This window comes from Dermochelys coriacea, chromosome 7, assembly GCF_009764565.3.
Source record: "Dermochelys coriacea isolate rDerCor1 chromosome 7, rDerCor1.pri.v4, whole genome shotgun sequence".
Lineage (NCBI taxonomy): Eukaryota > Metazoa > Chordata > Testudines > Dermochelyidae > Dermochelys > Dermochelys coriacea.
The window spans coordinates 49710552-49724793 of NC_050074.1; the positions used below are offsets into that span (position 1 = coordinate 49710552).

General features: G+C 43.7%; 1 protein-coding gene across 5 annotated transcripts in view; it reads right to left on the minus strand.

Moving 5' to 3' along the window:
• RBM5 (RNA binding motif protein 5) overlaps window positions 1-14242 on the minus strand; it is a 40742-nt gene that overhangs the window by 10584 nt on the left and 15916 nt on the right. For 2 of the 5 annotated variants that reach the window (XM_038408592.2, XM_043518367.1), the window contains exons 1-10: window positions 12719-13647; window positions 12419-12482; window positions 10685-10865; window positions 9795-9962; window positions 6554-6623; window positions 6002-6075; window positions 3422-3505; window positions 1509-1569; window positions 1269-1334; window positions 654-814 (exon numbers count right to left, since the gene is read on the minus strand). In XM_038408592.2, the coding sequence (XP_038264520.1) occupies window positions 654-814; window positions 1269-1334; window positions 1509-1569; window positions 3422-3505; window positions 6002-6075; window positions 6554-6623; window positions 9795-9962; window positions 10685-10865; window positions 12419-12435 (882 nt within the window). In that variant the 5' untranslated portion in view covers window positions 12436-12482; window positions 12719-13647. Of the gene's footprint in view, window positions 1-653; window positions 815-1268; window positions 1335-1508; window positions 1570-3421; window positions 3506-6001; window positions 6076-6553; window positions 6624-9794; window positions 9963-10684; window positions 10866-12418; window positions 12483-12718; window positions 13648-14242 lie in introns of those variants that run through there. The other 3 variants (XM_043518368.1, XM_043518369.1, XM_043518370.1) reach the window with 3 other exon arrangements.

Below are 14242 nucleotides of genomic sequence, written 5' to 3' on the forward strand. Positions count from 1 at the left end.
GTAGTGTTCATCCCAATTAAGTATCGAAAGTGCCAACCTCTAAGGAAAAGATGGATAAATTTCATGCAATTGTACATGCTATTTGCAAGTAACTAAGAATACGAACTTTTTTCCACTCCCTTCATACTACAAGGGTAGATTTAGTGCTCTTGAGAGATGACAGCACTGATCAAAACCATAGTCTGTGGACAAGCTCTGAAAGACTCCCAGATGCAGCTTTGTCAATGTACCTTCCTCCTGATTTGCAAAACCCCTGGTTCTTCAATTCTCAATTGGTCAAAATGGTCTGTGAAATGAAGTCCACAGGAAACTTCTGAGACTAAACTACCCGTTTTTAGTAGATATGATCAGGATTCAAACCCAATCTAAAGAAACCAGAGCACAGATCCCACCCTCTAATACCAAAAAGCTTTCTTTTCCCCTGATTGTACATGTTTCATTTAAGGATCTCTAGGTGCTTTTTCACCACGAGAATAATGAAGAAATAGGCAAATGGTTAAGTGATACACTCACTGTTACAGTGAACCAGGCAGACCAGGAAATAGCAGCCAAGGTCATAATTCCTCGCTTCAGTCACTAGCCCACGTTGGCAATGCACTTCTCACAAGGCTTCCTTCATATTTTTAAATCAAAGTGCATTATTAAAATCTCACCATTGCAGAAGAAAGCTGCACAAATGCAAAACCCCTATTCTGCTGGGTCTGCTTGTCTTTGATAAGGCGAATGTTATTGACTGCCAGTGAAGCATATGGAGTCAATGCAGTCATGATGGAATCCACTACTGTGTGGGGAGCTATGTTTCGTAGAATGATGGCTGAGGAAGAAAAAGACAAAGGGTTACAACAGTTATAGTCATAAATACTCCTCACAATACTTTTAATTATTATGAAACCAACAGCTGTTGGAAGGTCCCTCAGCATTAGACCTTAAATAGCAAAAAGAAATGACCATTTTTAAAGAAAATTTATGAGAAATCTCTTATCTAGGAAGAGAAGAGGGAAACTTTTTTTCCAGACTTTTATGCTACATGCAGATAAACCTGTCTACACACATTATTGAATTTCTCCTTTAAGTCATACCTAACAAACATGCGTCATGGAGCACACTACGCTGAACAACCTGCATTGAAAAGGGAACAGGAAGTGGATCCCAAATACATAGTACAACACAGATATTAGAGAGAATTTTTAGCACTGCTGTATCTCCTGCTAGATCATACTGTCTAACACATGAAGTCAAAAAAAAAAAAAGCACAGACACTAACTTACTATCACAGTAGTAATCCACAGACTGAACAGCCTCTGCTGATCCAGGTGGTACCTCCTGTTCTGAATCTTCATGGGAAAGAGGAATAAATTGCTGTTAATCATACAGCATGGACCTCTCACTCTAAGTTAAAACAGACTCTTAATGAGCCAGCCTAGGACCTGTGATCCCATTTAGTTTCCAACTGTGACAGGAAATATTCCAGGTAACAAAACGTGCTCAAAAAGCTGAAAGTGACTTACCAAATTTATCTGCTCCACAACGGAAGCATTTTAACCGTCTCCTGAAGTTGTAAAGGCAGCACTAGGGGACAAAACAATTGAACTGAGATTTTACAGAATTCATACCTTATCTGGCATGCTATGCAATATCCATATGATGTACTGTACATCTTCATTATGATGCTATAGTCAGAGAGACTGAACATGCCAGATTAGATTTAAGATGCATCACAGCTGCTACGCCACAAAGTATTGGAACAGCAGCAGTTAACAGGTGATTCTATCTTAAATTAAATTACTCAGTTATTTGATAGCCTCCAATTTATGATCCCAGACACGTAAAATATCCATGTACTACTTTTACAGGCTCATGACTGTCATGCTAAGCCATCCCTCTCTGGTAGGCCACAATGTGCTACTATTGCTTACTTCCTGATTAACTAGACATGGTTTGATTAGCCATGGAGTTTTGGCAGCTTGGCCTTGGGCAGCCCAGTCTCCACTGCAGATTACAGCACACACAGGTAAATGAGAGGCAGCAAGTACTGGCTGGTACAACCCAGGTCTCCATGTGGTTAACTTGTATAACTGCCAGAGAAAGCTGAGAACAACTTTTCTGTAAGAGGCAAGAAACAAGCTAGAGTGATGTAAAGCTTGTATGGAATCAACCCATCTCAACACTGCTGAGGGTAGACAACAGACAAAGCATTTTGAGTTTCAAAGATGGGTCCACTGAGCTCCCCAGAGAGATCAGAATGGTTCTTTGGGGACACTAACATGTTGCAACAGAAAGATCTGAAAGTTTAGTTTCTCCATTAAAAGCTGGCATTTGAGCCTACCCTAGCCTGCTCAAGGCAGGCATCTTGCTGCGAAGGAGCATCAGAGTAGCTCCCATATGGGTGGGATCAATGAAGTCTGGCCTGCAGATTACCATTTTAAGACTTGTTATTTACACAAGCATCATAGAAAGTTACATCAGCATTAGAGAGACTGGAATACTGTAACTGCTGCTTAGACAGATCGGCTACCACTACCAACACGTCAAATTTAGTTTAGTGACCTATGTCTTAAACACATTATTTAAACTGTATGCTACTTGTCATGCAACTTGGAACAAGATAAATATGAATGGAAGCTTTCTTTAGTGCCATGAAATGCCATGCTGCCAAACGTGTGACCCTGGAGGCTGCTCAGTTACAGCATCCTGCCTGCGGGCCAGAGATCTAGTCATGCTCATACCCCCTTTAAATAGTGTTTTATTAAAGTGGGGGTACAAGGCTGGGAAGCAATATGGACAGAGCAATCCGGTTTTTGTTCTTGCTGGATCATTTCCACTTTGGGCTCAACAAAGAACATGAGAATATTTACTATTGAATAGTAATTCAGTACTGGGTTAGGGCAGTCATATCCTACATTAGCACTCAACCTCTACTATAGTAGAGAAATATGGAATTCAGCTGACGATTTCTTAAATCTGATGTCAGATGAGAGTCCCATTAGCTCATCTCAATCCTATGACAAGATACTCAACCAAAAATCCTAGATCAAGATTGGATGCCTTTCTGAAAGACACACTCCAGTTCAGCCACAGGTTACCAGACTCAATGCAAGAGCTGCTGGGTGAAATTCCATGGCCTGTGTATGAAGGTCACTTTATAGTAGTCCCTTCTGGCCAAAATCTGTGAATTGCTGTCCATGTCACTCCAGGTCTCTCTTGACTGAGCACCTCCCTTTCATTTGATCTATGTTTCGTTTTATTTGGCCCCAGAGATGACACATTTTAATCTTATTTTGTTCCTTAGTATCATCTGATCTCACATGAATTGGCAACATCTGCAAGGTTAATATACCTCTTTTCCCATATCATTAACAGTGGTAAACAGAACAGAACCCCAATGTTGATTAGAACTCTTTGCAGAAACCATGCATCTTACCTTGTTACAAAGCCAATCTTCAAATTTAGGCCTCGGGTTGCTGTAGTGCATTGCAATCTGCTTCCCTTGAATCACCAGTTTTTTCTGCAAGAAAAGCAGGTTTAAGTTATCCCTGGATCGAGGCACACGTGTCCATTTTCCCATGGCAGAGCACACTTCGGAGGAATCAGTGCTCCTGAATTAAATGGACAACATATGGGGAGGATGTGGAGGACCAACCACCGCCACCTACACTCTGCCCATCCAATCCTGCAGAGAGGAGGACGTGGGCAGTAAGAGAATGGGATGTGGAATAAAGGTAAACGGAATCAGGGAGTGTTGACCAAGCTGTCAAATACTAAACGCTGACATGGAACAAGGAAGTGTCTCGAAGGAGACAGAGTCCTAAACCTGCTGCATTCAGTATCGCCAGATTTTAGGAGTTTCTTGCACCCAAGTATTTCTACTTCTGGTATACCACTGAGCAGCTTTTTAACCGTATCCTTACTGCTTCACTTCTTACCCTACTCCAAACACCTACAGCTTTAAATGATAGCATTTTGAATCTTTTTTTCCCCCCTCAAGTGCCTTCTTCAGGATGCGTCCCTTGGAAATACAGTAATTTTCCCAAAGAGACCCTGCTTAGACTTCTAAGAAGTTGGATTATAAATGCCATCAACTGAAACATAGTTCAAAATGGATGCCTTTGACTAATGCACCAGTTCATGTGAAAGCCTGCGTAAGAGGTTTGTGTTCTTCATTCAGACAGCCAGGAACTCTCTTCAAAATGAGTAACTAGACTGCGAGTAAAGTTCTCCAAGGAGTAAGAAGAGATCATACTGCTTTCATCAGTGTCCTCTCAGTCAAGAGTGTGACATTACAAAGGGACTGGGAGTTTTAATCTATTTCAGCAGCCAAGGTTCTGAGCTTCCATCATTTCTGATCCCTATGTATACAGAGTGCACTTTCAAAGTATGGCCATTTACAGGCTTACAACTTAACAGTTAATTCAGCTGCCTCTTTAAGTGTGGCCCTGGGGACATATGTTGAGGTAGCATGGGCCAAACCCCAGACTATTTATTCAACTGAAAAACTTTTTTTTTTTTTTTTAAATGAGGGTTAAGCTTTATTATACAGGCACTAAAGAAACATCAGGACCAGTCTTTTTGATAACAGGGTCTGACAGATCTAGGGTATAGCACATGAACAGGGCTCAAGTTCTGTACTGCTAGACAAGAGAAAGCTAATCTTGCCCTGTGGGCAGAAGGGAGGATTGGAGGGCCCAGTACTCGCTGGATATGCACACATATGAAACAAAGATGCTCGCATTTTTAAAATACATCATCTTTTCGTCTAACAGTCAGCAGCAGGGCCACTGGGGAGTCTCAACTACTTTTTTCCCTAATGCTAGGGTGGCTCTGGTTCTTTCGGAGTGAATCTGGATTGTATCCGTCTCAATAAATTATACATTAACACAGCTTTGTATACATTAAAACTGGGATGATTTAAAAAATTTTTTTTTTGCTAAAGTTAATTTCTTGCCACCAGTAGTTCTGGTGCATAGGCTGCAAGCAATGGACATTATGTCAGGAAAATATGACTTGAACGTTTTGTGGCTGTGGGGCTATGATATGAAATGCATGATACTCTACTCTAGGAGGCTGCATGTTGCGATTTCTGATTACTGACACAAGAAGTCTCAAAATCCAACATGAATTTAATTTTCTTAAGTGTTAAAAATAAAGGACTATAACATTACGTGTGCCTCCCTTTTAACTTTAATGGTTTTCTAACCACACAAACAGAGCTCTCATTATATTTTGACTTAATGTGAGGAGAGCAATTTGATGAATTTTGCTGCAAGGACTGATAACCAATATCAAAATGCAGCAGAACTAAACGTTCCCATTCATGTGCAGTGTAATAGGAAAACTTAATTGTAAAATGGAATGAACTTTTAACAGACGATCTATTCTGGTTTTCAGCTCCTATTATTCTCAGGAAAAGAGGTCAGAAATACACAATATCACTTTGAGAGAACTGAGCTTCGAGGCCTTTAGCAGGTCCCATGATTTGAATGGACTCCAATAAAGAGTTCCCCCACTAGAGAGGGAACTAGGGTCTGTCAGTTTACAATCAAATGTCCATGCCTTCATGGCTAGTACCAGTGATGCAGATATTCAACGTTACTACTGCACTCCTTTTGAAAGGTCTGGTACTTTGTATGGCAACAGTGATATGGGAAATGTCAGGTGGGAATAAAGAAAGATGTTTCAGAAGACTGGTCTGGGTAAGAGTTTTAAGAGCCAATTAGAACTGTACTATATAATTAAAACACCAGCACACAATTAAAGGAGTGGTTTATGCCCATTTGTTTAACAAGGGGTAGTTCAGTATAGCCGATTATTTTTCTCCTAATACTATCCTTGTTCCACTGTTACTAATTTTAATATATACAAAGCCTTTATTCTTTTAAGTCACTGTTTTGGAACAAACCACTCCTTCCACCTTTTGTTTATTCCTTTTCTTTTTCTTTTTTTTTTTAAACTGTACAGACTTGTTCCATTTTCAGGAATATCTAGACTTGGTGAGTGAAGCAACCTGATTGGCTTCCATCCAGCTGGTAGCATCTTGAAAGTGATAAAACTCCACGAAGGCGAAACCACGGCTTACACCTAGAGACAGCATTCAGATATAGACGGGATACTTGTGTTAGTCAGTTCCTTTAAAACAGGTGAATCTCTCTCCAACTGCTTCATTACGTCATGATAAAGCAGCTTTACAAATGCGACGTCAACTGCTGGGATCTGCTTATTTTGCCATGGCAAGGAATCAAGCTGCCTTAACTGGCTACATTTTGCTTGATTTGAATCCATGTTTAAAGGTAACCATGCAACAGACTACATAACTGTCAAATGGGTTTATGCTAGTGTTACTTACCGATACCTTTTAACAAAAATCCCTGAAGACAGAGGTCTTTTACAGTGTTCTTCAGCTATCTAAAATCTATCAAAAGGCCACATTCCTTAGCCATGGCAAACCTTTTATTTTGGTTTTGTGTGCTTGCAGATTTGGGGTAATTCTGGATGTTCTTGTGTGTCTGGGGGTGAGGGGAGAGGAAAATGGCACCAACAGCCATATTAGAGCACTCACCTGTCTTTCTCTTCATCAGCCTCACATCTGCAGGCTGAGGGCCTTCGAAGGACTCGATAAGCTCTCGAATCTATATGGAGTTTAGTCATAACAGACAGTTAAGATTCAAATCTTGACAAATATCCTTTTTCTCACTGTAAACTGATTTGCAGCCTTCCATCTCAAATATTTACTCTGAATGAGAATCATTGTGCAAAATCACATTTGTGAATTTACTTTACACTGAACTGAGAGAAAAGTACCACCTCTGTGTAGGAACTACTTACTACACCCAACCAGTTCTCCCCTTATTTGTATTTAAGTAGTGTCGAGGAGATCCAGTCATGGACCAGGACTTCATGGAGCCAGATGCTGTATGAGCAAGACGACTGTCTCTGCCCCCAGGAATCTGCAATCCAAGATATAATCTACGATACTCTTGTCTGCAAAATCGCTAGACCTGCCTCCCTTCCTCTCAAACCCAGAAGACTGAAGGGTATTTATATAAATACGGAACTCTGCTTGCAGCCACCCTCTCTTTTTGACCTACTCTCTTCACATTCTCTCAAGGGGAGGAAAGGGATCTGTGCAGAATACTAACATCAAAGAACAAGGCTAACAGGTTAATAAGGCACCACTTCCTCAACTGTACTTAACCTGCTTAAAGCTCCAGAGGTGCCCAACGAGAAAGATGAAAAAACATCAGATTAGTAAGAAGTTCCCCAGAAGGGTGAAGAAAAAGGTCACTATTGGCAGAAACGTTAGAAAACGTATTAAAAGCAGAAGAAAAATCCCAACGTGGCTCAAAAAGAAGATATGCAACAGCTCAAGAACAGCCCTTACAGTACAGGGAAACCCAAAGGCAGATTTGATCAACAAAGCACAAAGGCAGTACATGGCCATCCTGTAGCTTTGCAAGTCAAACTGACCCATGGTTGACTATTGTTGACAGTGGTGTCCTTTGGAGCTACTTTTACATACAACAACATGCCAAAGAAAAAAAAACAAACAAATAAAGACAGCCATTGCAACTGTCTTCCCTAACCACAAGGGAAAGGCTGCAAATTTGTATAGCAGTAGTTGTTGCATTTTGGAAAGTGCAAACTCAAAACAAAATATGACTATCTGGTACATAAATTAAAAGCCCTACTTACACATTAAAGATTTGTTCAAATTAAATTCTGATCCTAAATGACTCAACATTATTCAAAGAAACTACACTACTGTCATTTTAGCTGTTAGCAGGCATACAAATCAATATTTAAAAACTGTTCAAGTAATACAGCTCAGCTAAATCCATTTAAATGCCTCAGAACAAGTAGCAATTTTACACACCATTTATGCCCGATACTCAGGATTTCAATAAAATAAACATCAAAAACTTAAATAAAAGCATTTACTGAAATTTTATAAAATGAACTGTTTAGTTTGGATGTGAGTATATGTATGCTTTGTATGAAACAACCACTATAGCATCAGACTAGTGCATAAAAATCAGAAAATAAACTGGGCTGGCTAGTCACTACTTTCCCAGCTAAGTAAAACGCAAAAAATTTAAATTGTAAGAGTGGCACACACACAAAATCTTGGTTTTAATAATCCAGGGAGACATTACTAGAACGGACTCTTCAGAATGCATCCAATGAAGTGAGCTGTAGCTCATGAAAGCTTATGCTCTAATAAATTTGTTAGTCTCCAAGGTGCCACAAGTACTCCTTTTCTTTTTGCGAATACAGACTAACATGGTGGCTACTCTGAAACGGTTCAGAATTACAGATGCAGTCCAGTTAAAAATCAAATATAAACAGTTCTACTTTTGTGGGTTTGGTATTATTTTAACAGGTATTAGGATTAGATTGGTTTCAGAGTAGCAGCCGTGTTAGTCTGTATTCGCAAAAAGAAAAGGAGTACTTGTGGCACCTTAGAGACTAACAAATTTATTTGAGCATAAGCTTTTGTGAGCTACAGCTCACTTCATCGGATAAATGCATCACGAAAGCTTATGCTCAAATAAATTTGTTAGTCTCTAAGGTGCCACAAGTACTCCTTTTATTTTTAGGATTAGATTATTTTGGTTACCCAGCCAACCTGGCAGAAACAGAAGAGATAAAAACACTGATAACTAATCACCTCCAAAGACTATTGGAATTTGCATGAACACTGTAAAGGCTCCCCAAGGGGAAAAAAAAAAAAATCTAGCTACCAAGCCCACTTGTACTCCCATCAGCATTATGGCAGCCATTTTACCACTCCAACAGCTGTTCTGACAGATTATGCTGGCGCAGAGATATCTTAACAGGCTGAGAAGATAAGTAAATTGGTGTAAAACAGCCAATACATTATCTTCAGCCTCCATCAAAACAGAAAAAAAAAAATCCATATTTTGTCCCCGGGGGGGGGCGGGGGGGGGGGGAAATCTATGTCAGCTATCTCTTCCCTAAATTTATGTTAAAGTAAATAAAGAAAAATAAGCAGAATTAGCCCTGTAAGTAGTTACTTAATAGTATCTTTTCCATGCCTTAGCCAGGGATGGCTACTAACCACATGCAAAAGGCTTATTTTTAGATAGTTCTATTTTAAAAAGGCACACATGGCCTTAACTGACCCTTCCACTTATTTAATATAAAACAGCTACAGTTTAAACACCTTCAAAATCCCAGGTTAATAATGGAAATATTAACCAGCCCTTCAAGACAATTGTTATCTTTGCAACCTTCAGAAAAGAAGCAGTGATAAATTATATCTTTAATATGGCATAAGTAAGGCTAAGTTTATGTCATAGATGTCACGTGACCTCCTTGACATTCTCTGCTTCATCCCCAGGGGCTGCTGGACTCTGGAGCTGGCAGCCAGCAGGGGCCCCCTGCAAGATTCCAGTGACAAGTGACAGACTCCTGAGGGGGCCCTCCTCAGAGCTCCAGCAAAGGGTGATAGCCTTGCACAGGGGAAGAGGGGGGCCCTCAGGCGAGCTGCTGGGGGTGTCCCGTTTTCTCCTTGGGAAATATGGTTACCCTGCAGCTCCCAGCTGCCGTGGGTAGAGGGGGAACCCCACAGCTCCCAGCCACCAAAGTGGCAGGAGAAACAGTGGAGCCACAGCAGCTAGAGCCACAGACAGATCACAGCTTATGTGAATTTTTGTTTATTGCCCATGACTTATTAAAATTACCATGACAAAAATCTTAGCCTTAGACATAAGTAAACCAAACCGATTTGGATCTCTTGGTAGCCTAGGTAAGCAAAGCCATTTTCTTTGGATACTTACATCGTTTTCGGTAACAGTGATAGGAAGGCCACGCAACATGATGGTCTTGCTTTCTTTCTCATCATTAATATCATTCCTGTAGTCATGCTCTCCATAGTCACCATCAGAATGGTACCCATCTTCTGATTTATCACTATTCCGTCTCTCACGCTCCCTCTCCCTGTCCCTCTGGTGAGGGAATATCCAGATTAGCAAACATGCACACTGCTAATGGAGAAAGCTTATCACCCAATATGGAAAAAGAAGAAATCCTAACAAAACTGGAACAAGCTCCAGCAGATCTGAAGCTTTAATTTGCAATCAGACGGTAATTCCAAAGAAACAATAAGAAATGAATCTTAAGTAACCAGTGAAATTCCATTCCTGAGGAGAGTGGGTCTTACACTACTAATAAAAACTGTACTGGAAACCTCAGGGATGCTCTGAAGTGGTTGTTTAAAACCAGATTTGGTTTCTATCATCTCATAATGCCTTCTCCATAAAAGTGAACCGACCAGTTTTGCCAGGAAATCAAGAAGAATGTGTTGTTATATTTAGGGTTCCAAATTTTGAAGTAATTGGATGCTCAACAACTTTTCAGGTCAGTACATTTCATCACTAATTGTTTACTAGATATGTTACTAATGGATCCTCAATTTTTGCCTGTTTACAGGAAGGTAGAATTGTGTTGTATTTTCTATTGTCAGGTACCTTGGACTCTTAGCCAAACAGAAAATACCCAACTAAGACACTTAAATTACTTGTATATCTGATTAGTAGTTGCAATGGCAAGACATTTCATTGATTATATAGACAAGTGGCAAGATCTATACAATGCTGATTACTGTGTTATCAGAACACTATTACAAAATTCACTCACAGCCTGAGTGAATGCAAATGTTTTCACTTACCTCAGGGCTGTCGTAGTCCCGGCTGTCATAGTCCCGGCAGTCGTCATATCTCTCGCTCCTGCGCTCCTCACTGGATCTCTTGTAATCAGAATCCCTTCGCCTGCTTCTAGAGTCCCGATCATCCCGATCCTCTCTATCTATGATAGAGCCGTACCTTCCACTCCGTTCAGTCCTACTCACACTGCAAAAGGGAGGTTTGTTCAGTTTGAGAATTCTCTCTCAGGGAAAAGCAGCAATTCAGAGAAATGCCATGGTTCAGTTTACTTTCAATACCATATCATCTGTGTCAGCTCAGGAAATTTTAGCGTTATCAGTTCAAAATTAACCAAATAAGATACAACACTGCCAAAAATGAATCAACTACCACCCACTCCTCCATTTCGTAGCATCATGTCATTCAATAACACAATGGTCAAACTTGGATGAAAAGCTCTTGCAAGTCTGGAGAGTATACTAGTGTACACATTATGTGGAAGTGCAGTAATGTGTAAACTGAAGAATGTGTGTAACAAAATATACAGATGAGAAATGCATTGACAGAAATAGGTTATTAGGCAACCTAACAGGTCTCTTCCAAACAACTATGATAAGCTCTGTTTTGCTATTTTTCTAATAAACTTTTTAGATAAACAATCTTGTATAGGTCACCAAGCCTCAATAGAACAGGTAAAAAGGATCGCTCAGATGAGAGATCTGAAATCCAAAAATACATTCAAGCTAAGGCTTTTAGCAGAAAAATATTCATCAGGTTAAAACATGATACTTGGATATAAACCAGTCACATCAACTGGAGACTACTTTTCAAATACAAGAGTTGATACTATTTTTATTACTTCCCTCGGAGAGAAGAGCAAGTTCGCTGCCAGTGAGTGATTTAAATTATTTTGGTGGCACTGACTGCTTCTCCCGAGCTGTTTTCCTCCAACCCACATGTACAGGGAATGTGGAGGGTCCACATCATCTGACATTTTAAGCAGTAGTGGCTAAATTATTATACTAAGTGGAGGATGTTTTCTTTTTCGAATTCCTAATTAATCAAAGCTGCTACTAAGAGTATTCTCAAAAGGTCTTATTGATTTGAAAACTTAAGACACCCTAATGGTTCCTTAAGACTACTGGATCCAGTTATTGAGCTGTATTCACCACTAACCCTGCCCCATAATGTGCTCCTCTAGAACCCCACCGTGTATCAAGATTATTATAGTCACACTCTCTCCAGCACCAGTAGCTGGCTTTTTTTTTTTTAAACACCGCTAGAGACTTCCCTCCTAATAGCCCACACAGAAGAAACCAATGCCAAACTAGTACCAATTTAACAGATAATTCTGTTAACAGGCTTCTCTCCTTTTGAGGGAGCAATTTTCTTTGCTTTAGATTGTAATAAAATTCTCACTGGCTTGTGACCTGCTCCTCTCGTGAATCCCTAGGGGCGGAGGAACACTGTCCTATAACAAGTGCATTTCCCTACGTATCGGCGTGAGAATAAGTCCTGCTTAAGCCCTAAAGCGAGCAGAAGGGTGGCCACGGGCTGCCCCATAAACTAGCGGATTTAGATCTCATTCACCATCGCTGTGCTCGTGGGGATGGGCCCGGCTCGGAGAGCTGCCAGCGGCCTGGGCGGCTGCTCGGCGGCGGACTCCCAGTGCCTGCCCTCCGCGGCCCCACGTTCAGGGCGGAGAGGGGGAGCTCATCGGGCACCACCGACCGCTCTCCCGCGAGGAGGACACTACCTACCGTTTATCGGAGCCCATGGTCCCACGGCCAGCGAGCCTCCCAGCCCGGCCCACAGACGATCAGCCTAGGGGACAAAGAAGAACTAGCGTCAGGCCGCGCGCACGGAGGGCGCCCAAGAGCGATGCGCGAGACCTACGGAGCCCGGGAGCGCGCGGGACAAGGGTCGGGGGAGGCGCTACGGACTAGCGCGCGGGACTGGGGGGCGGAGGCGCTCCGCAAACGCGCGGGCCGGGGAGAGGGGAGGCCCTGCCAGGCCGTGATGTGATAGGGGGCTCTCAGGACCGGGCTACCCACACTCACCGACTCACAAGCTCTGCCGCTCCGTAAAATGGCGCCCAGGAAGCTCACTGCCTCCTGCCCACAATGCACCGCGCCGGCCGCCTGGAAGCTTCCAGCAGCTGCGCGGGCGCAGTCCCCCTCAGCCGCACGCCATGCTGGGAACTGTAGTGCCGGCGGGTGGAAGTCTGGCCCCGTCCCAGATTTGCTGCTGGAGGCTCCCTGGGGAGACCCGTTCGCAACCGAGCCCGAAGGGCCGCAGCCCCTAGCCTGTTCCCCGGGATCTCGCTCCCCCCTACCGAGCTCCCTGGGTCCCCTCCTGCCCCGTACCACCAACCCCCACCAGGCTGGCCACTGGATGGCCACCAACAGGGCACGCGGCGCCCTGGAAGGCTGCGGAGGCTAGAGGGGTCTACCCGCCCAGTGCTTGATTTGTGCCGGGGCCGAGCCGGGCACTTCTGGCTTGGCGCATCAGTTATGGATTTAAATATATTGCTTTAGCCCAGCTCCTCTTCCATTACACATGAAGTCTGGGCAAGACCGGAATTTGCAGGGTGAGGGCCACCCGCGACACGGGGTTGGGGCACCACGAGAGCAGTCGGTGAAGGGAGAGGCCAGGAAACTGCAGCCCGGTGTGAGCTCCGTACTGGGGCGGTCTGTCGGTAACCCGCCAGGGCCAGGCACAGTTTGCGGAGCAGCAAAGCGGACAAGACCACAGCTGTGTTAGCAACTCGCCCCTGCCCTCTGCTCTACCCTGGCACGCTTAGCCCTACCCAGAGCTCGCTGCCCGATGCCAGGTGGCAAGGGCCCAACAATGTGGCCCTTTGCTCCTTCTTGCCCCAGGGCAGTGGCGAGCTATAGTGGGGCCTGAGGCCAGGGCACGGGGCTATTCACCCTGGGAGCCGCCTGCCAGAGGCCGCGCCTATTGCCCAAGCTGCGCACAAGGAAGCTGGCAGCCATCCCTGTGCCACGAAGGCAAAGGCGAGACTACAGGTCCCAGCCTGCAGTGCGGCGAGGCGGAGCATTGCATGCCGGGAACCTTCTGGTGTCCGCTTGCCGGTCAGCGCCAGTACTGCACTGCAGGGGGCAGGAAACGTGCCACCAGAGCCACAGAAGGGAAGTGTTGGGGGGAGGGGGAGAGAAATGCATGGGCCGTCAGGTGCGGGCGGGGGGAATGTGTGCCCCCTCCTTTCCCAGTGCTGTGCCCACCCCAGCTTGTGAGCCCCACCACTCAGTACCTGCAGAGTAGGGCAGTGCCCCTCCCTTTCTGTGCACGTACATGGAGCAGAGAAACCACTGCAGCAGCCTATGCTCCTTCCAGCAGGCTGGCACACCCCATATAGGAAAATACTCAGCTAGCTGCCCCCACGCGTTCCTGGGCACCCCGAAAACAGTCAGTGCTGTGCACAGCAGCTGTGGGTTTGGGGGGACGTGTGCAGTGGCATTAGCAACCATGGATTGGGGGATGGAGTTAGGAAAAACAGCTGGAAATAAGCCTTCTGGCTTCCTGTCTCCCCCAGGGAGAAATCGCTGTAGGCTGCTTAAATT